Below are 23,053 nucleotides of genomic sequence, written 5' to 3' on the forward strand. Positions count from 1 at the left end.
ACAAAATTTTTGTGAGAGAATCCTCTCAGTCAAGTTAGTATGAGGAAATTGAGTGACTTCCACAGTGTGGAAGTATCTGGTCATTAAAATATTCTAAGTTACTACAAGCCAAAGGGTCTGTGCCTCTTCTAAGGAAACACAAGTTGCAGGAAACATAGGCTCTGGCCCTGGTATATTAGGGCTCTAACTTCTGCTCTTAATTTTTTAAAACTTTTATTGAATGATCCACTTTTTCCACTAATTTTTAAAGCCAATCTTTATCATATACTGAATTCTTATATATCAGAGTATCTTCGTAATTCAAGTATCCATTAACCATATACTGTTATGATAATGAATCATAAAATACTCTTACAAAAAGTGCTCTTTAAAAGGTCAATCCCAGGAATTCTCTGGCGGTCCAGTGGTTAGGACTCCATGCTTTCACTTCTGAGGGCGGGGGTTCAATCCCTGGTTGGGGAACTAAGATCCCACAAGCCGCGTGGTGCAGCCAAAAAAAAAAAAAAAAAAAGTCAATCTCTCCTCAAACATTCTTCCCCACTTTACAATACCTCCTACATTAATGTCTGTCTTTGACAGCGTCTTGCAGATTGTCGTTCAAAAACACAATGCAAGTGCAATGAAAATTCACTACAAAGTGAATTTGCAAGTCTCAGAAATATGTAGTATTTCATGAAATTGATAAAGATGATGGAAGCCTATTCAAATCATGAGCATAGCCATAGAATGTGTCAGTCAGTCCAGTTAGCAATTAAAGGAAAGTTGCCAAGAACAAAAAGACAATGATACAAGAAGCGCATAAGGGAATGATTTGACTAGAAGATACCCTTACAAAAATGGATGAAGTCTGGGATCTTTTGTAAAATGATTTGATTATGGAACAGACAACATGAAGTAAAAATTATCATTCCATGTTTCAAATAATTTTGTCAAAAAATATTTCTAAGAGTTAAAATATTTATAAGTTAACTATGTTATATAGAAAGTTTTCTTTGTAATCTTAGCAAAAAATTTTAAGTTAAAGTTCTAGTGAAACTATTTATGAAAATTTGGTCCCCAATTTAAATAGATTTAATTTAAGTGACCTTCTGGTATCAGTTATGCTCAGGTAAGAATCTGTTTCAAGGTATTAGTTCTCTGACTATATATTTGTGCAACAGTGTTAACACAGATTTAATTTGCTTTAACATCTGATAGGGCCAGTCTCTCTTTATTAATCATATTTTATTAGGAATTTAATATCTTTCTTGTTTATCCTTCCAGCTGATATTCTATAAATTCATTTAAAATACCAAGACATTAATTTAAATCTATGGAAAACTTTATTGGAATTGCATTAAACTTCTTTACAATTTAGGAAGAATTAGGGAGCCTATTTGCTATATTCAGTCTTTCTATCAAGGAAAAATTATTGTCTCCATTTATTTGTTTTCTTTGATCTCTTTTAGAAAAGTTTTCCTCACATACATCTTATATATTACTTGTTGAATTTATTCATAGGTGATAACAGTGTACCTATCTATCAAATCACCATCTAAAACAGAATATCCCTATTCAACATGCAGGCACCAATCCCGAGACAGGAATTGTTTTTTGTAAAGAGCATGAATGATTTTCAAAGATGGGGACAATAATGAATAGCATAACAGAACTTATTTCTAGCAATATGATGGAATAAGACATCCTGAATAAACCTTCCAATATAAAACATCTTTTTTACTGGATTAAACATGAAAAACATCTTTTAAAGTAAATTACTGATCTGGCAATAAAGAGGAATCCTTAGAGGCCAAAAATGAAACAAAAGCAGAAAATCAAAGATATAATCAGATGTGGGAGCCAGTGGTGACCCAAAGAGCACCAGCTGAACCCTCATGACTTAGAGTTTTTAACAGCAGAATATATATTCTTCTCAAGTTCACATGGAACATTCTTCAGGATAGACCATATGCTAGGCCATAAAACAAGTTTCAAAGGTTTAAACAAAAATTGAAATCAAACAAGTATGTTATCCAACCACATGGAATGAAATTAGAAATTAATAAGAGAGAAATACGGGAAATTCACAAATATGTGGAAATGAAACAACACACTTCTAAATAACCAATGGGTCAAAAAAGAAACCACAGGGAAATTAGAATACTTTAAGATGAATGAAAATGAGGACACAATATATATATCAAAATGTATGGGACACAGCTAAGGCAGTGCTTAGAAGGAAATGTAAAGCTGTAAATGCCCATATTAAAGAAAGAAAGATCTCAAATCAATAACTTAAACTTCCACCTAAAGACACTAGAAAAAGAAGAGCAAAATAAACCCAAAGCAAGTAGAAGGAAGGAAATAATAGACTAGAGTGGAAATTAATGACATGGAGAATAGAAAAACAATAGGCAACATCAACAAAGCAAAAGATGATTCTTTGAAAATATCAAAATTGGTAAACTTGTAGCTAGACTGACCAAGAAAAAAAGAAAACTCAAATTATTAAAATCAGTAACAAAAGAAGGGACATTAGTACTGACATTACAGAAATAAAGAGGATTATAAGGGAATACTATGACTAACTATATACCAACAAATTACACGACAAATGAAATGTAAAAATTCCTAGGACACAAACTACTGAAACTGACTCAAAAAGAAATGGAAAATCTGAATAGACCTATCACAAGTGAAAAGACTGATTTAGTAATCATAAAACTGCCTATGAGGCCTAGGCCTGATGACTTCAATGGTGAATTCTACCAAATATTTAAAAAATAATTAATACAAGTTCTTCACTAACTCTCCCAAAAAACAGGAGGGACCACTTCCCAATTCATTCTGAGACCAGTATTACCATGATGCCAAAATCAGACAAAGACCTCACAAAAAAAGAAAACTACAGACCAAATATCTCTTTTGAATATAGATACAAAAATCCTCAACAAAATACCAGCAAACTAAATTCACCAACATATTAAAAGGTTTATACACCAAGATTATGGCTTGAGTGTTATCCCAGGAATGCAAAGTTGGTTTAGCATTTGAAAATTAATCCCTGTTATCAGTAGAATAAAGGACAAAAATCATATGATCATCTCAACAGACACAGAGACAGCATTTGACAAAATCCAACACCCCTTCATGATAAAAACAATCAACAAACTAGAAATAGAAGGTAACTTCCTCAACTTGAAAAAAGAAAATGAGTAAATACTTTGAGGTCCGTGAAATAAAGACACAACACACCGAAAGCTAACATCATACCTAATGGTGAAAGACTGAATGCTTTTCCTTTAATTTCAGGAACACGACAGGGATATCTGCTCTCCCCACATCTGTTCAAAACCGTACTGGAAGTTCTGGCCAGGGCAAGTAAGTCAAAAAAAAAAAAAAAAGCATCTAGAAAAATTAAAACTACCTTTTATGCAGATGACATGATCTTATATATAGGAAATTCTAAAGAATTCACTAAAACCTATTAGAACTAATAAATAAGTTCAACAAGGTGGCAAGACCCAAGATCAATAAACAAAACCCAATTGTATTCTATACACTTGCAATGAACAATCTAAAAAAACAATTTTTTAAAAATTCCAATTATAATAGCATCAAAAAGAATAAAACACCTAAGAATAAATTTAACAAAAGAAGTATAAAACTTATACTCTGAAAACTATAAAACACTGCTGAAAGAAATTAAAGAAGACTTTTGAATTTTATTTTTTATTTTTTATACAGAAGTTTCTTATTAGTTATCTATTTTATACATATTAGTGTATATATGTCAATCCCAAACTCCCAATTCATCCCACCACACCCCCGCCACCCCCATCTTCCCCCCTTGGTATCCATACATTTGTTCGCTACATCTGTGTCTCTATTTCTGCCTTGCAAACCAGTTCAACTGTACCATTTTTCTAGATTCCACATATATGCGTTAATATACGACATTTGTTTTTCACTTTCTGACTTACTTCACTTTGTATGACAGTCTCTAGGTCCATCCATGTCTCTAAAAATGACCCAATTTCATTCCTTTTTATGGCCGAGTAATATTCCATTGTATATATGTACCACATCTTCTTTATCTATTTGTCTATTGATGGACACTTAGGTTGTTTTCATGACCTGGCTATTGTAAATAGTGCTGCAACGAACATTGGGGTGCATGTGTCTTTTTGAATTACGGTTTTCTCTGGGTATATGCCCAGTAGTGGGATTGCTGCATCATACGGTAATTCTATTTTTAGTTTTGAAAGGAACCGCCATACTGTTCTCCATAGTGGCTGTATCAATTTAGCTTCCCACCAACAGTGTAAGAGGGTTCCCTTTTCTCCACACCCTCCCCAGCATTTGTTGTTTGTGGATTTTCTGATGATGCCCATTCTAACTGGTGTGAGGTGATACCTCATTGTAGTTTTGATTTGCATTTCTCTAATAATTAGTGATGTTGAGTAGCTTTTCATGTGCCTATTGGCCATCTGTATGTCTTCTTTGGAGAAATGTCTATTTAGGTCTTCTGCCCATTTTTGGATTGGGTTCTTTGTTTCTTTGATATTGAGCTGCATGAACCATTTGTATATTTTGGAGATTAATCCTTTGTCCACTGATTCGTTTGCAAATATTTTCTCCCATTCTGAGGGTTGTCTTTTCATCTTGTTTATAGTTTCCTTTGCTGTGCAAAAGCTTTTAAGTTTCATTAGGTCCCATTTGTTTATTTTTGTTTTTATTTCCATTACTCTAGGAGGTGCGTCAAAAAAGATCTTGCTGTGATTTATGTCAAAGAGTGTTCTTCCTATGTTTTCCTCTAAGAGTTTTATAGTGTCTGGCCTTACATTTAGGTCTTTAATCCATTTTGAGTTTATTTTTGTGTATGGTGTTAGGGAGTGTTCTAATTTCATTCTTTTATACGTAGCTGTCCAGTTTTCCCAGCACCACTTATTGAAGAGACTGTCTTTTCTCCATTGTATATCCTTGCCTCCTTTGTCATAGATTAGTTGACCATAGGTGCATGGGTTTATCTCTGGGCTTTCTATCTGGTTCCATTGATCTATATTTCTGTTTTCGTGCCAGTACCATATTGTCTTGATTACTGTAGCTTTGTAGTACAGTCTGAAGTCAGGGAGTCTGATTCCTCCAGCTCCGTTTTTTTCCCTCAAGATTGCTTTGGCTATTCAGGGTCTTTCGTGTCTCCACGAAAGATTTTTTGTTCTACTTCTGTAAAAAATGCCATTGGTAATTTGATAGGGATTGCATTGAATCTGTAGATTGCTTTGGGTAGTATAGTCATTTTCACGATGTTGATTCTTCCAATCCAAGAACATGGTATATCTCTCCAAAGTGTCATCTTTGATTTCTTTTATCAGTGTGTTATAGTTTTCTGAGTACAGGTCTTTTATGTCCTTGGGTAGGTTTATTCCTAGGTATTTTATTCTTTTTTTTTTCTTTTATAAATTTATTTATTTTTATTTGTTTATTTTTGGCTGTGTTAGGTCTTCATTGCTGCATGAGGGCTTTCTCTAGTTGTGGCAAGCGGGTGCGACTCTTCGTTGTGGTGCGCAGGCTTCTCCTTGCAGGGGCTTATGTTTTGCAGAGCACAGGCTCTAGGCACATGGGTTTCAGCATTTGTGGCACATGGGCTCAGTAGTTGTGGCTCCTGGGCTCTAGAGCACAGGCTCAGTAGTTGTGGCACACAGGCTTAGTTGCTCTGCGGCATGTGGGATCTTCCCAGACCAGGGCTCGAACCCATGTCCCCTGCATTGGCAGGCAGATTCTTAACTACTGCACCACCAGGGAAGTCCTATATTTTATTCTTTTTGTTGCAATGGTGAATGGGATTGTTTCCTTAATTTCTCTTTCTGATCTTTTGTTGTTAGTGTATAGGAATGCAAGAGATTTCTATGCTTTAATTTTGTATCCTGCAACTTCACCAAATTCATTGATTAGCTCTAGTAGTTTTCTGGTGGCATCTTTAGGATTATCTATGTATAGTATCATGACATCTGCAAACAGTTAGTTTTACTTCTTTTCCAATTTGTATTCTTTTATTTCTTTTTCTTCTCTGATTGCCGAGGCTAGGACTTCCAAAACTATGCTGCATAATAGTGGTGAGAGTGGACATCCTTGTCTTGTTCCTGATCTTAGAGGAAATGCTTTCAGTTTTTCACCATTGAGAATGATGTTTGCTGTGGGTTTGTCATATATGGCCTTTATTATGTTGAGGTAGTTTCCCACTATGCCCACTTTCTGGAGAGTTTTTGTCATAAATGGGTGTTGAGTTTTGTCAAAAGCTTTTTCTGCATCTATTGAGATGATCATATGGTTTTTATTCTTCAATTTGTTAATATGGTGCATCACATTGATTGATTTGTGTATACTGAAGAATCCTTGCATCCCTGGGATAAATCCCACTTGATCATGGTGTATGATCCTTTTAATGTGTTGCTGGATTCTGTTTGCTAATATTTTGTTGAGGATTTTTGCATCTATATTCATCAGTGATATTGGTCTGTAATTTTCTTTTTTTGTAGTATCTCTGTCTGGTTTTGGTATCAGGGTGATGGTGGCCTCCTAGAATGAGTTTGGGATTGTTCCCTCCTGTAAAATTTTTTGGAAGAGTTTGAGAAGGTTTGGTGTTAGCTCTTCTCCAAGTGTTTGACAGAATTCACCTGTGAAGCCATCTGGTCCTGGACTTTGGTTTGTTGGAAGATTTTTAATCACAGTTTCAATTTCATCACTTGTGATTAGTCTGTTCATATTTTCTATTTCTTCCTGGTTCAGTTTTGGAAGTTTATGCCTTTCTATGAATTTGTCCATTTCTTCCACGTTGTCCATTTTATTGGCATAGAGTTGCCTGTAGTATTCTCTTCTGATGCTTTGTATTTCTGCAGTGTCTGTTGTAACTTCTCCTTTTTCATTTCCAATTTTATTGATTTGAGTCCTCTCCCTCTTTTTCTTGATGAGTCTGGTTAAAGGTTTATTAATTTTGTTTATCTTCTCAAAGAACCAGCTTTTAGTTTTATTGATCTTTGCTATTGTTTCCTTTGTTTCTATTTTATTTCTGCTCTGATTTTATGATTTCTTTACTTCTATCAACTTTGGGTTTTGTTTGTTCTTCTTTCTCTAGTTACTTTTGTTGTAAGGTTAGATTGAGATTTTTCTTGTTTCTAGAGGTAGGGTTCTATTGCTATAAAATTCCCTCTTTGAACTGCTTTTGCTGCATCCCATAGGTTTGGATCAACGTGTTTTGTCATTTGTCTCTAGGTATTTTTTGATTTCCTCTTTGATTTCTTCTGTGATCTATCTCTTGGCTGTTTAGTAACATATTGTTTAGCCTCCACGTGTTTGTTTATTAAATTTTTTTCCCTGTAAGTTATTTCCAATCTCATAGCGTCGTGATCGGAAAAGATGCTTGATATGATTTCAATTTTCTTAAATTTACTGAGGCTTGATTTGTGACTCAAGATGTGATCTGTCCTGGAGAATGTTCCGTGTGCACTTGAGAAGAAAGTGTAGTCTGCTGTTTTCAGATGGAACGTCCTATAAATATCAATTAAATCTATCTGATCTTTTGTGTCATTTAAAGATTGTGTTTCGTTATTAATTTTCTGTCTGGATGATCTGTCCATTGGTGTAAATGAGATGTTAAAGTCCCCCACTATTATTGTGTTACTGTCCATTTCCTCTTTTATAGTTGTCAGCATTCACCTTATGTATTGAGGTGCTCCTATGTTGGGTGCATATATATGTATAATTGTTATATCTTCTTGGATTGATACCTTGATCATTATGGAGTGTCCTTCCTTGTCTCTTGTAACATTCTTTATTTTAAAGTCTATGTTATCTGATATGAGTATCGCTTTCTTTTGATTTCCATCTGCATGGAATATCTTTTTCCATCCCTTCACTTTTAGTCTGTATGTATCCCTAGGTTTGAAGTGGGTCTCTTGTAGACAGCATATATATGGGTCTTGTTTTTGTATCCATTCAGCCAGTCTATGTCTTTTGGTTGGGGCATTTAATCCATTCACGTTTAAGGTAATTATCAATATGTATAGTCTTATTACCATTTTCTTAATTGTTTTGGGTTTGTTTTTGTAGGTCTTTTTCTTCTCTTTTGTGTTTCCCACTTAGAGAAGTTCCTTTAGCATTTGTTGTAGAGCTGGTTTGGTGGTGCTGAATTCCCTTAGCTTTTGCTTGTCTGTAAAGCTTTTGATTTCTCCATCAAAACTGAATGAGAGGGCTTCCCTGGTGGCACAGTGGTTGAGAGTCTGCCTGCCAATGCAGGGGACGCAGGTTCGAGCCCTGGTCTGGGAAGATCCCACATGCCGCGGAGCAACTGGGCCCGTGAGCCACAATTACTGAGCCTGCGCGTCTGGAGCCTGTGCTCCGCAGCAAGAGAGGCCGCGATAGTGAGAGGCCCGTGCACCGCGATGAAGAGTGGCCCCCGCTTGCCGCAGCTGGAGAAAGCCCTCGCATAGAAACGAAGACCCAACACAGCCATAAAAAAAAAAAAAAAAAAAAAGAATGAGATCCTTGCCGGGTAGAGTAATCTTTGTTGTAGGTTCTTCCCTTTCATCACTTTAAATATATCATGCCATTCCCTTCTGGCTTGTAGAGTTTCTGCTAAGAAACCAGCTGTTAACCTTGTGGCAGTTCCCTTGTAGGTTATTTGTCATTTTTCCCTTGCTGCTTTCAATAATTTTTCCTTTGTCTTTAATTTTTGTCAGTTTGATTACTATGTGTCTCGGCATGTTTCTCCTTGGGTTTATCCTGCCTGGGACTCTTCGCACTTCCTGGACTTGGGTGGCTATTTCCTTTCCCATGTTAGGGACGTTTTCAACTATAATCTCTTCAAATATTTTCTCGGGTCCTTTCTCTCTCTCTTTGCCATCTGGGACCCCTATAATGAGAATGTTGGTGCGTCTAATGTTGTCCCAGAGGTCTCTTAGGCATTCTTCATTTCTTTTCATTTTTTCTTTATTCTGTTCTGTGGCAATGACTTCCATGACTTCCACCATTTTGTCTTCCAGGTCACTTATCTGTTCTTCTGCCTCAGTTATTCTGCTATTGATTCCTTCTAGTGTATTTTTCATTTCAATTACTGTATTGTTCATCTCTGTTCATTCTTTAATTCTTCTAGGTGTTTGTTCTTTAATTCTTCTAGGTGTTTGTTAAACATTTCTTGCATCTTCTCGATCTTGGCCACCATTCTTTTTCTGAGGTCCTGGATCATCTTCACTATCATTATTCTGAATTCTTTTTCTGGAAGGTTGCCCATCTCCACTTCATTTAGTTGTTTTTCTGGGGTTTCATCTTGTTCCTTCTTCTGGTACATAGTCCTCTGCCTTTTCATTTTGTCTATCTTTCTGTAAATGTGGTTTTCGTTCCACAGCCTGCAGGATTGTAGTTCTTGCTTCTGCTGTCTACCCTCTGGTGGATGAGGCTATCTAAGAGGCTTGTGCAAGCTTCCTGATGGGAGGGACTGGTGGTGGGCAGAGCTCAGTAAAACTTTAATCCACTTCTCTGATGGGTGGGTCTGGATTCCCTCCCTTTTGGTTGTTTGGCCTGAGGTGACCCAGCACTGGAGCCTACCCAGTTCTTTGGTGGGGCTCATGGCAGACTCTGGGAGGCCTCATGCCAAACCCAGAACTTCTGCTGCCAGTGCCCTCACAGTGAGCCACAGCCACCCCCCGCCTCTGCAGGAGACCCTCCGACACTAGCAGGTAGGTCTGGTTCAGTCGCCTATGGGGTCACTGCTCCTTCCCCTGGGTCCTGATGCGCACACTACTTTGTGTGTGCCCTCCAAGAGTGGAGTCTCTGTTTCCCCCAGTCCTGTTGAAGTCCTGCAATCAAATCCTGCTAGCCTTCAAAGTCTGATTCTCTGGAAATTCCTCCTCCCGTTGCTGGACCCCCAGGCTGGGAAGCCTGATGTGGGGCTCAGAATCTTCACTCCAGTGGGTGGACTTCTGTGGTATAATTTTTCTCCAGTTTGTGAGTCACCCACCCAGCGGTTATGGGATTTGCTTTTATTGTGATTGCGCCCCTACTACCATCTCATTGCAGCATCTCCTTTGTCTTTGGATGTAGCGTATCTTTTTTGATGAGTTCCAGTGTCTTCCTGTCAATGACTGCTCAACAGTTAGTTGTGATTCCAGTGCTCTCGCAAGAGGGAGTGAGCGCACGTACTTCTACTCCACCATCTTGAACTAATCTAAAGAGATGACATTTAATAAATGGAAAGACATCTCATTTTCATGTATTGGAACACTTAATATTATTAAGATGGTAACACTCCCCATCTTACATATTGATGTGCAGATTCAACATAATCCCCACCAATATTCCAGCTGGTGTCTTTGCAGTAACTGAAGCTGATCCTAAAATTCATAGGAAAATCAAGGGATCCAGAATAGCTAACATAGTCTTGAAAAAGAAAATGATGACTCACACTGCCTGATTTCAAAACCTGCTACAAAACTATAGTAATCAAGACAGTGTGGTACTGGCCTAAGGACAGATATACAGACCAATGGAATAGAACTGAGAGTCTAAAAGTCTAAAAGTGAAATAAAGTCTAAAAGTCTAAAAGTGAAATAAACCCTCACTTTTACTGTCACCTAATTTTCAGCAAGAGTGACAAAATAATTCAAGAGGAGGAAAGAATAGTCTTTTTCAACAAATGGTGCCAGGACATCCCAAATGAATATTCACATATAAAACAATGAAGCTGAACCCCTACCTCTCATCGTATATAAAACGTAGCTCAAAATGGATCGACGACCTAAACATGACAGCAAAAATAATAAAACTCTTAGAAGAAAACATGAAAGTGAATCATCATGATCTAGGATTAGGCTATGGCTCTTAGACACCAAAATACAAGCAGCAACAACAACAAAAATTAGTAAGTTGGACTTCATCAAACATAAAGATCTAGGCCTAGGGAAACAGTATTCCAGAGAGAACAAGTATGAAGGCCCTAAGGTAAGATGTGTATTAGAGGAGTAGAAAGTAAACCAGAGTGAGTGGAGAAAGTTGAAGCATGATAGGAGAAATATTTGAAGAGATGGGCATAGTCCAGTTTACAAAGGGCCTTGAAGGCCATGATAAGAAATTTGGATTTTATTCTAAATGCAATGGGGATCACTGGAAGATTATATTTTAGAGAATGTCATGTTCTGATACATGTTTTTGAAGACAAGTTTGATTCTTGCATGGCAAATGAACTGTTGCTGGGCAGGGAACAAGGGAACCAACTTAGAAACTTTTTATAGCAATCCAGGTAAGACATAAATGATGGTATCAAGAGAACGGATAGATTGGAGATTAGACAGATAGACAGATATGGAAGAGCTGAAAGGACTAATTGAATGTGGGAACGGAGGAAAAGCAAGAAATAAAGAATAACTCCTAGGGGCTTCCCTGGTGGCGCAGTGGTTGAGAGTCTGCCTGCCAATGCAAGGGACACGGGTTCGAGCCCTGGTCTGGGAAGATCCCACATGCCGCAGAGCAACTAGGCCCGTGAGCCACAATTACTGAGCCTGCGCGTCTGGAGCCTGTGCTCCGCAACAAAAGAGGCCGCGATAGTGAGAGGCCCGTGCACCGCGATGAAGAATGGCCCCCGCTTGCCGCAACTGGAGAAAGCCCTCGCACAGAAACGAAGATCCAACACAACCATAAATAAATAAATAAAATTAAAAAAAAAAAAGAATAACTCCTAGGTTTTCAGTTTAAGCCTGCTGACATATGTGGTATAATTTACTGAGAAAGGAAAGACTAGAAGAAGAATAAGTTTGGAGGCAATTAGGCATGGAAATCAGAGTTTTGTTTTGGTATGTAAAATGTGAAAAACCATTAGTCATCCAAACAGAGGTATCAAGTAGCAAGTTGAATAAACAGATCTAGACCTAGTGGAGGAGTCAAGGCTGGAGATAAAAATTTGAGAGTCATTCATTAGGCCTCTGTAGGACCACCTAGAGAAAACATCTAGATAGAGAAGAGCAGAGGAGCTCAGACTATGGCCCAGGGCACTGAAATATTAAAAGACTGAGTAAAGGGGGAGTTGCTGGCAGAGGAGATTGAAAAGGAGTAATCAGTTAAGTAGGAGAAAAAAACAGGATTGTGGTGTGTGAAGAAGGATAACTCAGAAATATTTAATTAGTTACTTGGATGCAAATTTAGTCACATGAGGTAGACAATCAAAAACTTATCAAAGCAAAAAAGACAAAAACTGTGAAAGAGGGGCTTCCCTGGTGGCGCAGTGGTTGAGAATCTACCTGCCAATGCAGGGGACACGGGTTCGTGCCCTGGTCTGGGAAGATCCCACATGCCACGAAGCAACTGGGCCCGTGAGCCGCAATTACTGAGCCTGCGCGTCTGGAGCCTGTGCTCCGCGACAATAGAGGCCACGATAGTGAGAGGCCCGCACACCGCGATGAAGAGTGGCCCCCGCTTGCCACAACTAGAGAAAGCCCTCGCACAGAAACGAAGACCCAACACAGCCATAAATAAATAAATTAAAAAAAAAATGTGAAAGAGGTAAGAAAAAGGAGGGAACAAATTGCAGACAGTTTAGGAACAGCAAGTCTTGTTTATACAGTTTTTAAATAAACTGATTAGTTGGCAGCTAGCAAAAAGGTAGGCTGAGCAGACTGTCTTTAAGCGGCTGACTTCATCATCAAAGGGAACTGTTTCAGTTTATGGCTTCACCAGAGCCTTGAGGGTTTAGCTGCAGAATATATTGGACAGGCTTTCTTCCTGTATTTTTCAGTCTACCCCCTTAGGCCAGGTGTAAATCATTTCCTCATCAGAAGTACTCCAGTGTCATGGAAAAAAAGAGGGGAAAAGTATTAAAAAGTATTTCAGAAAGAATATGGAAGCCAAAAATTGTGATCAGGAGGTGCAAATTAATCTCACAGGAGGTACCTTTATACCAATGGTTCTCAAACTCGAGTGTGCCACCAGGATCACCTCGTTTATTAAAACACAGATTATTAAGCCCCAATTCAAAATTTAGGATTCAATAAGTCTGGAGTGGGGCCCAAAATCTGCTTGGACTAACAAGTTCCCAGGTGATGTTCATACTGCTGATTTAAGAACCATACTTTTTGAGTATCACTGACCTAGAAAAACTTGAATATGTGCAGCTGGAAACACATTCAAGAAGGAATGTTCATAACTACCTTGTTTATAATAGTAAAAAACTGAAAATAATCTAACTGTCCGTAGTTGAATGGATAAATACCAACATTAATATGTGGTAAAACTATAATGAAAAATAAAGAATTATTAATACAAAATTCAGGATAGTGGTCATCTGGGAGTTAGGAAAGAGAGAGAAGTATCAAGGACACACAGAGGTGCCTCAAAGTTAATGTTCTATATTTTAAACGATGTTGTACTTCAAAATGTAAGTAAAATATATACTTCATATATATTCTAATATGTGTGAATCATTTCATAATAAAAATTTTTAAGTAAAGTGGGAGATAATGATCAGCTATGTCAGATGGTGCTGAGAGTTCAAAGAAAGGTGAGGACACAGAAAAGACTATTGAATTTGGCAAAAGGAAATTTGTGGTGATCTCTAGAAGTGATTTCAGAGGAGTAATGAGGACAGAAGCCAAACTAGAATGGATTGAGAACACCATAATACAAGATAGAAACTGCCAAAACCATGAGAAGTGAAAATGAATATCAATATTTCAGGAGTGCACATGATAGGAATTACTTCCAACCAGGGGTCATCAATACCACTTCCTGGAAGAGGCATTTGTATAGGATTTTAGAGGATGGGCAACATTTGGGTATACAGAAGCAGGAAATGAAGGATGTTTCAGGCAAAAAGAACAACAGGAACAATGCTAGTAAAGGCAGAATCAAGCAAAAGTTAGATATGAAGGGGAAGGGCAAGCAGTGCAGTCTAGTTGGAGCACGGTGGCTGGGTGAAGACTAGGATTTAGCTAGAAAGGTACAGGTTGTTCAAGACTGGCACTGTCAACATGGTAATCACTGGCTACACTGGTAGCACTTAAAATGTGGCTAGTACAACTGAAGGTTTAATTTGAATTAATGTAAATTTAACAACTGATACCTGATTCACTTTTAAGTATATTTGGAAGAATCTGCATATATGAATAAACTTTTTCAAACAGTAGATTTTATGTAACCTAAATATAGACCAAGTATTTTCAATAAAAATGCAGCATCTGAATTAAGATGGGCTGTAAATAAGGTGACCATCTGTACAAATTTTAGCACTGTAAGTGACACAACACAGGGTCACCCTAGCTGTAAGAGTAATCTATAGTCTAGATGTCAAAGCATGTAAAATAGCTCATTAATAAAAGCTTTTATCACATGTTGAGACAATAATATCCAGTATATAGAAGGCTAAATTAAATGTATTAAGGTTAATCTCACCTGTTTTTTACTTTTTTTAATGTGGCCATCAGAAATTTTAAAATTATACATGCCTGGACTTCCCTGGTGGCGCAATGGTTAAGAATCCACCTGCCACTGCAGGGGACACGGGTTCGAGCCCTGGTCCAGGAAGATCCCACATGCCACGGAGCAACTAAGCCCATGCGCCATAACTACTAAGCCCGCGTGCCACAACTACTGAAGCCCGGGCGCCTAGAGCCCGCAGTCCGCAGTAAGAGAAGCCACCGCAATGAGAAGCCGGCGCACCGCAACGAAGAGTAGCCCCCACTCGCTGCAACGAAGACCCAACGCAGCCAAAAATAAATAAATAAATTTATTATAAATAAATAAAATTACACATGCCTGACATTATATTAAGTATTGGACAGCACTGGTCTAGATAAAGGCAGGCCTTAAAGACCAACTTGAGTTTTGGCTATTACTCAGTAGGATATAAAGTGCCACTGGAATCTCAAAATGTCCACATAAATTTTTTTTAAGTAAAAGGAAGTATTGTAGCATTTGGAACTATAAAAATAAAACTGCCCTCTGGAGTTAAATTTTTTAATTCACTCAATAAATCAAAGGAGAAATGAAGTCGCCAAGAAAAAAAAATGGTTTCCAGGCCTATAAGACTTGACTAGTTTACAAAGGCTTTATAAATGTATAACACACATCATCAAAGTTCCTAGCTTTGGGTGCATGGCAAATCGTTTATAAACAGTCCTAGTTAAAAACCAACTTTTGTATTTATTCCTTCTTTTGACAGTCACAGGTTTACAGATCTACTCAACATCTCATTTTCTACAAATCAGGAAAATTTCTAATGAATACCAGAGAATCATAGACAATGCTAGAACATTATGTACGTTAACAGTTCTGTTTTTTTGGAGAGAGATTCTCAAAGACTGTCCCCTGTCACCCTTCCTCCAACAATGTCCTACAACAGAAAAATAAAAGTCAGAAGGATTATTTTGCCTAACATTTGCAATTCTGGGAAGTCTTATCTAGCACTCTGACTAGCATCTGGCTCCCGCCAACCGCCCATCCATAATTTAGGGAATGTCACCACCATCTAACCAGTTGCCCAAGCCAGAAATATGATAGTCATACTAAATTTCTACTTCAACTTCACCCCATTCAAAGACCTTTTCAAATTCCACCTTCTTAATTTGTTTTGAAATTTTCCTAATATTTCACCCCAACCCTAACCTCCACCTAAGGCCCACATAGCTAAATATGGCAGAATTAAGATAAAACTAAATTTCTGTCTCTATATGAACTCTCTCTCTCTGGGTCATCTGATTTGCCTCTGTGGTTTTAACTCCCAAATTGTATCTCCAGCTCAGATTTTTCTCAAAATACCTCAGAACTGGAAATCCAGTCACCTACTAGAAACATCCACCTGAATATTGGGATAGATAAATATTCCATCCCAATCTCAAAGTATCCAAAAATTCAATTTATCATTTTTCCCATCCAATTTGTTACTTATCACCTATTCTCCAAATGTTGGGATGGTTAGAGTTCCTACATTAGAAAACTGGACATCAATTTCTCTATCAATATCCAATTAATCAAGTCCTTCCCATTTTATCTCTATTTTTCAAATCCTTTCTCCATTTTTCATCCCAACAAATCCTCACCTGATCTCCCTGTAACAACCCACATCCAAACTTCAGAATGTGACCTACAAAGTTTTCCATGAACTGATCATTGCCTACCTTTCCTGTCTCTATTTATTGTCTTGTACTGAGTAATTCAACCATAAGAAATTGCTTGTAGTTTATACATGCACTAGGTCGTTTCTCATCGATCTTTTTTCATGTGCTATGCCCAGACAGCCTTCTTTCCAACTTTAAGGAGCATGTGCAGGTCTCCAATGTCTACCCATAGAAGAAACGGTATAGCTAAGCACTCAGGTTCTACTGGCATTAAAGTCCAAGAATCAACAAAATGAGTCTATCCTGCTGCCCCTGGTAGAGGTTCTTGGGTACAGAAATCTACCATCAGGATGTATTCCTAGTCATAAAGTTTCTCCAGTGGGACTTAAAGGCAGTTGCTAGTTATGCTCACTAGACCAGTAGAATGAGCATTATGGACATTCAGTTTCTTTAAAGCACAACTTCTGGTTTCTAATTTTCAGTTAAGTACCTGTTCTTGAGCATCCTTTCCAAAAGAGTGGCTGCCAAAATTCTGCTTGATTTAGCATCTTTTGTTGAGTCATCTGGAAGAAGTGACTTGCCGAGATAAGTCTAGGAAAAAAGGGCGAAGAAGCCATGTAGATGACCTACAGTAATGTAATGTCACTAGGAGCAGGGAATGAGAATTGCAAGGTCAGTCTTATTAAAGGAAATGTTCCGGGCACATGATATATCAAGACACTGTTCACTTGGAAATCACAACTTGTCATCCACACAAGGAAAATGTAACAAAGTCCAATATCAGGCTTCAATATTCACAAGATATTCAGGTTTCTACCGACCAAAGAGCATGAAAATGGATTTTATAATAACTCAGGTTCCAACACGTTAATTTTTATGAGCTCATCACAAGAACAGAAGCTTCCCTCAGAGCTCACAGGAAAAGAGACTTACCATTGTACCTATACTAATTAAGAAGTGTCTGATAAATTTTACCTCATCTGCCCTGATGTCTTCTCAATCTATTAAGATGCATAAGGTACCTCTCTAATCTCCCAGAATTTTTTTAAAAATTAATTATTTATTTTTGGGTCTTCGTTGCTGCCCATGGGCTTTCTCTAATTGCAGCGAGTGGGGACTACTCTTTGTTGCAGTGCGTGGGCTTCTCATTGCGGTGGCTTCTCTTGCTGCGGAGCAGGGCTCTAGGAATGTGGGCCTCAGTAGTTGTGGCACACGGGCTGTAGAGTGCAGGCTCAGGAGTTGTGGCGCATGGGCTTAGTTGCTCCGTGGCATGTAGGATCTTCCCCGACCAGGGCTTGAACCCGTGTCTCCTGCATTAGCAGGCAGATTCTTAACCACTGCACCACCAGGGAAGCCCTAATCTCCCAGAATTTATTCTGCTTTCTTCTCTCACTATATTTTCCACACTATCTTTTAACTTAGCTGCCCTAGGTTCTTTAGATTGTGACCATCTTGAAGACTGTGCCATGTCTTTTTCATCTTTGCATCCCTAATATGTAACAGTGCCTGACATTTGTTAGCAACCAATAAAAGTCTACCAACTGCTTGTTAGTATATGTGTAAAGCCCACCTCTCCCATGCCCCCAAGTGGTTGTCTTTGCTTTGCATGAAGATACCTATTGATGGGAGAGCTCACTGCTTCCTGGCAACCTGCTCTGTTTTCACACCCCTGTTAGAAGAATGATCTATATTGGCCACAAAAAAAAAAAAAAAAGTCTACCAACTAAGTCTTCTTTTTAGTTGATTAAACCATCGAAAAATCTAAACCAATGCTACTCAAAGTAGCTAGCCCATAAACTATTTTTTTATGATAAGGAGTTTGAGCCAGAATGTGTAAAAGAATGGCTTCCTTTGAGAAAGTCTTGCTATGAAAAAATGTCTAGCTGGGACTTCCCTGGTGGTGCAGTGGTTAAGAAGCCACCTGCCAATGCAGGGGACACGGGTTCAATCCCTAGCCTGGAAAGATCCTACATGCCACGGAGCAACAAAGCCCATGTGCCACAACTACTGAGCCTGTGCTTTAGGGCCCATGAGCCACAAATACTGAAGCCCACGTGCCCTAGAGCCTGCGTGCTGCAACTACTGAGCCCACGTGCCACAACTACTGAAGCATGCATGCTCTAGGGCCCATGTGCCGCAACTACTGAGCCCGCGTGCTGCAATTACTGAAGCCCACCTGCCTAGAGCCCATGCTCCGCAACAAGAGAAGCCACTGCAATGAGAAGTCCGTGCACCGCTACGAACAGTAGCCCCCGCTTGCCACAACTAGAAAAAGCCTACATGAGGCAACAAAGACCCAACACAGCCAAAAAAAAAAAAAAAAAGTCTAGCTAAACTAAGTAGTGCTTTAGTGATACATCTGATTTACATTCTTGCCCCACTTTAAGCCAAACACTTGAAAGTTAGACAAAGACATTTTCATAAAGAAAAGATGCTGAGGAATGGATGGTTAAAATTAACTTTAGGGTCTTCATCCATTTTTATAAGCATACATATATTTACAGATACCAAAAAAGATTAAAAATAAAGGCATCTATTTTCACTGGTAAAAAAAATAAAAGAAAAGAAAGACACAGGGCACTTTAAAAAAATTTTTTTAACGCCAAGACGCATTTTAAAAAAAAAACCTAATAAATTTTTAATTAGAATTTTTTCCTTTTTTTAAACAGGACAAGTAACAGATTACATCAAAATTCAGAACTTCTCAAATATCTAGTTATTATACACATTCCCATCTGTCTTGCAGGGAGGGATCTTGGTCGGCTTAACAGTTTCAGGTAAAATAAGCTGCATAAAAGTATATATTACAATAATAAATGTACAATGTTTACATGGACTATGTTTTAGAAGCAAGAAAAAGATGCATCTGCATCAAAAGGCGACCTCTTAAAATGCCACAACTCTTTTTTACATTCACTCTTGTAACAGGTCACAAGATGGGGTCACTAAGCACAGATAAATCACTGTGATGCACATAAAATATAGAAAGATTGGTTATTTTATATATTATATATATATTTATATTTTCACACTTTAGCATCTGAGACATAAACTGAGAATTTAAAATTTATTCTCTTCAGATAACAAATCATTTTTTATTCTTCATAAACATGGTGCCCACAAAAGCACATAGGTAAGGCACAATAGGGTTTTCTGTTACAGAACAGTGTGCATCATGTTTACTTAACCAGAAAACGTGCATTAACTGTGCAAGTTCATGCTGCAAACCCAACACATATACAATTAAAAAAAAAAAAAAGAAAGAAAACTGAGCTTTAAACAAAATCAAAATTGGTACAATTCCAGCTGTTTCACATATTCATTTGGACTGACAACGACATATCAACAGGTTATTTTTAAAAAGCCAATTGTTACATTACAAGTATACTTTGCTCCATAACTATTTTAATCTGAAATCATAAACAGTAATAAGGTAACTTCACTGAAACAAAGTAAATACTGAGGCACAAAGCAACCATCACTCCTGCATTTACTGTACTGCAAACTTTCATGACCCAAAATTGCAAATATAATTTCTCAAATACACATTTTGCTGCAACAATGTGCCCTGCTTTAAACTTGACATACAACAGGGAAGCTAACATCTCATTAAATTATAAATAGATTGGGAAAGTGACTTAATCCCAATGGTACTATGTCATAGCCCTAGTATTTATAATAAATACAGCTTTTCACAAAATACTTTTCCAATATCTGCCAATTGCTTTTTTATTGCTCACATAAATTTGAATCCATTACAACTGGTATCGGAACTTTCACACAATATCATACTCAGACATTTTTATATAAAACCTATAAAAGATATTTTAAACTTTTATCTAATACTTCCAGGTGTTTGGCTGTTTGATCTATATGATAGTACAGCCATATGTATATATGTGTGTGTATATATACACATATACACATACATATATATATATACATACACACATATATACACATACATATATATACACATTAGATTATGAATAAAATAGGAAGCTTATTTTACTGCTCTAATGCAGACATTCTCACAAAACAAGACTACTTTAGCCATCACCAGCATTTATACATATATACAAAAGCCAGTTTAAGTACATGTACATCCACTTATACTTATATGTAACCACTAAATCCAAATTGATTTTCCCATATTCCAGCTATAGCAAATGAATCTCTTACAAGCAATAGAAACCTAAGATTAAATTGGGAAATTAACAGTTTTACCACATTAGCCTGTAAGGAACTATGTAGGTGACTGTATACAAAAATTCACAACATTCGTTTACAGGAAATTATGGAAATACAAGAAGCCTTTTCACCATGCTTTTGTGTGGTTATCCAAACACTTCTTGGTGCAAAAATAACAACCACCACATCTGAAAATGCTTAATAAGGTCAATGTTCCTCATGCAAAACTTTAAGTGCATTGGCTTAACTGAGCTCCAAAAACTGAATGAAACAATTATTCTATCTACTCAGCATTGCTGCTTCACTGCTAAGTCCCTTTGGAACCTTAAGATTTCTGGAACGTTCAAACAGATTTGTACTCAATAAAAATATTACATACAAAAAGCATTTAAAAAGGGAGACGAAGCCAAACAGGAATTTTCCTATTGTAAAGAACAGTCCTAGGAGTGGAAGAAAGTCTTTTCAGGAACCTCCTTGAGAATTGGCTAGGCCAGTCCGAAGACGAAGATGAGACATAGAGTTCATATGTTTATTTGATGGCTTCAAGGGAGTGTTGCAAGTAAGAGCTTGGGGAAAGCGATGGTGATATCTATCTAGTCGTAAATATTTTACTGTAACCAATTTCCCTGTTGTAAGATAAAAATAATATTTTAGATCTGTATGAATGTGCTTAATAGAAAACAAACTGTGGTAAAAGATATATGAACACAAAACACAAATAAAATAATCTAAAATTATTACTCTAAAAATGCTAACCTAAGATTCTTTAATTTAAAATCTGGTATAGTTTAACAGTAAACCATAATTTATCTTTTCAAAATGTTTGTCATACTCAAGTTTCTTACCATCAAACCAAGAGCCATGCAATGCCTTAAAAGCTTTCCCAGCATATTCTGGAGACAGACATTTAACATATACACAACCCTGTGGTATTTTTTAAAAAAATAAAAAGGGAAGAAAGAAAATAAATAGTCTTAGTTTAGTAGCAACAAATCCAAAACGTAGAATTCAATAGTAAAAGTTACTTTACCTCACGTGAATTTTTGTCTACTGCAATGTGAACAATGCCATCATTATCACTGCATTTTTCTAAAATTGCTTCTTGAATTGCCAAATGCCACTGATCCCCTATTTCCCTAAAAAATTAATGAAAACAAAAATCAACAGCCATCATCAAAAAGTCTACAAGTAATAAATGCTGAAGAGGGTGTGGAGGAAAAGGAACTCTCCTACACTGTTGGTGAGAATGTAAATTGGTACAGTCACTATAGAGAACAGTATGGAGGTTCCTTGAAAACTAAAAATAGAGTTACCATGTAAACCTGCAATCCCATTCCTGGGCATATATCCGGAGAAAACCATAATTCAAAAAGATACATGCACCCCAATATTCATCCAATATTCATAGCAGCACTATTAATAGCCAAGACATGGAAGTAACCTAAACGTCCATCGACAGATGAACAGATAAAGATGTTGTATATATACATAAATGGAATATTACTCAGCCACAAAAAAGAATGAAATAATGCCATTTGCAGCAACATGGATGGACCTAGAGATTATCATACTAAGTGAAGTAAACCAAACAGAGAAAGACAAATATCATATGATATTGCTTATATGTGGAATCTAAAAAAATGATACAAATGAACTTATTTACAAACAGAAAGAGACCCACAGACAAAGAAAACAGTTATGGTTTCCAAAGGGGAAAAGGGGGGAGGGATAAATTAGGATTTGGGGATTAATTTACACACACTATATACACTATATACTTATACACATTATTTTATGTATATAATGTATACATAAAATAAATATAAAATAGATGTAAAATAGATAAACAACAAGGATCTACTGCATAGCACAGGGAACTACACTCAATATTTTGTAATGACCTATAAGGGAAAAGACTCTGAAAAGGAATATATATATACATATATATACACACACATATATATGTATAACTGGATCACAGTGCTGTATACCTGAAATTAACATGAGATTGTAAATCAACTATACTTCAATAAAAAGAAATATTTTTAAAGAATGAGCAAAAAAACCCCCCAAAACACAAAAGATCTGTTGTACAACATAAAACTTTTACTTTTCAATCATACCTCAATACAGCTGGGGGAAAAAAGAAAAAAAATCAACAGCTATATTCCTACTCAGAAGAAGTCTTTTGTTTCTTACAATATATATACCCAACTAGAATGGGGATAGTTTAAAAACCATATATTAATTAAAATTAACAGTATATAAATGCTTGTTACTAACAGTAGGTAGATTAAAAAATAATTAGCATTCAGAAGTCCCAGCCCTGCTCTCACTTTCCAGTCTAAGAACGCACACGCTGAGGCACTGAAGGATCAGCCTACTATAGCAGAATAAATGTGCTGTCATTTTTATGTTTAAAATCCTACGTACTTAAAGTCATTTCTCTTTTCTATCTAGACAAATGTTAATAAGCACTTTAATGAGTTACAGTAAACTTGTAAAGTATTATTTTTTAATGACATTTTCAAATCCTAAACTTAAGGAAAATTCTTAGTATATAGTGTATTCTGAGCTTCTTTTTTTCCAAAATAATAGAAGCGTGAATATAGGACAAACATTTCGTACAAATAAGTCACCTTACTATTATGAAAGAGTTCCCGCTACAGTAACGCACATTTGTTTTTCTTGTGAGATATAGATGGTGGGTCCAAGGAAAAGGCTGTTACACTTCAAATTGTAAATCTTTATCTCAGGTAATAAAATACTGGACTGGCATAGACTTC

General features: G+C 37.0%; 1 protein-coding gene and 1 long non-coding RNA gene across 7 annotated transcripts in view; one reads left to right on the top strand and one right to left on the bottom strand.

Moving 5' to 3' along the window:
- Positions 1–76: 76 nt before the first annotated feature.
- The window catches only part of LEMD3 (LEM domain containing 3), an 84,967-nt gene continuing 61,990 nt past the window's right edge, over positions 77–23,053 (bottom strand). For 2 of the 6 annotated variants that reach the window (XM_082422735.1, XM_082422734.1), the window contains exons 11-13: positions 21,298–21,403; positions 21,113–21,191; positions 18,689–20,893 (exon numbers count right to left, since the gene is read on the bottom strand). In XM_082422735.1, coding sequence (XP_082278861.1) covers positions 20,730–20,893; positions 21,113–21,191; positions 21,298–21,403 — 349 coding nt within the window. In that variant the 3' untranslated portion in view covers positions 18,689–20,729. Of the gene's footprint in view, positions 12,806–15,142; positions 15,353–16,566; positions 16,668–18,688; positions 20,894–21,112; positions 21,192–21,297; positions 21,404–23,053 lie in introns of those variants that run through there. The other 4 variants (XM_082422737.1, XM_082422736.1, XM_082422738.1 and 1 more) reach the window with 4 other exon arrangements.
- Positions 16,676–19,344, top strand: LOC309642048. Its single transcript, XR_014252936.1, has 2 exons — positions 16,676–17,627; positions 17,805–19,344. It is a non-coding gene; the product is annotated as an uncharacterized lncRNA (long non-coding RNA).

This window comes from Balaenoptera physalus, assembly GCF_965194825.1.
Source record: "Balaenoptera physalus genome assembly, chromosome: 13".
Lineage (NCBI taxonomy): Eukaryota > Metazoa > Chordata > Mammalia > Artiodactyla > Balaenopteridae > Balaenoptera > Balaenoptera physalus.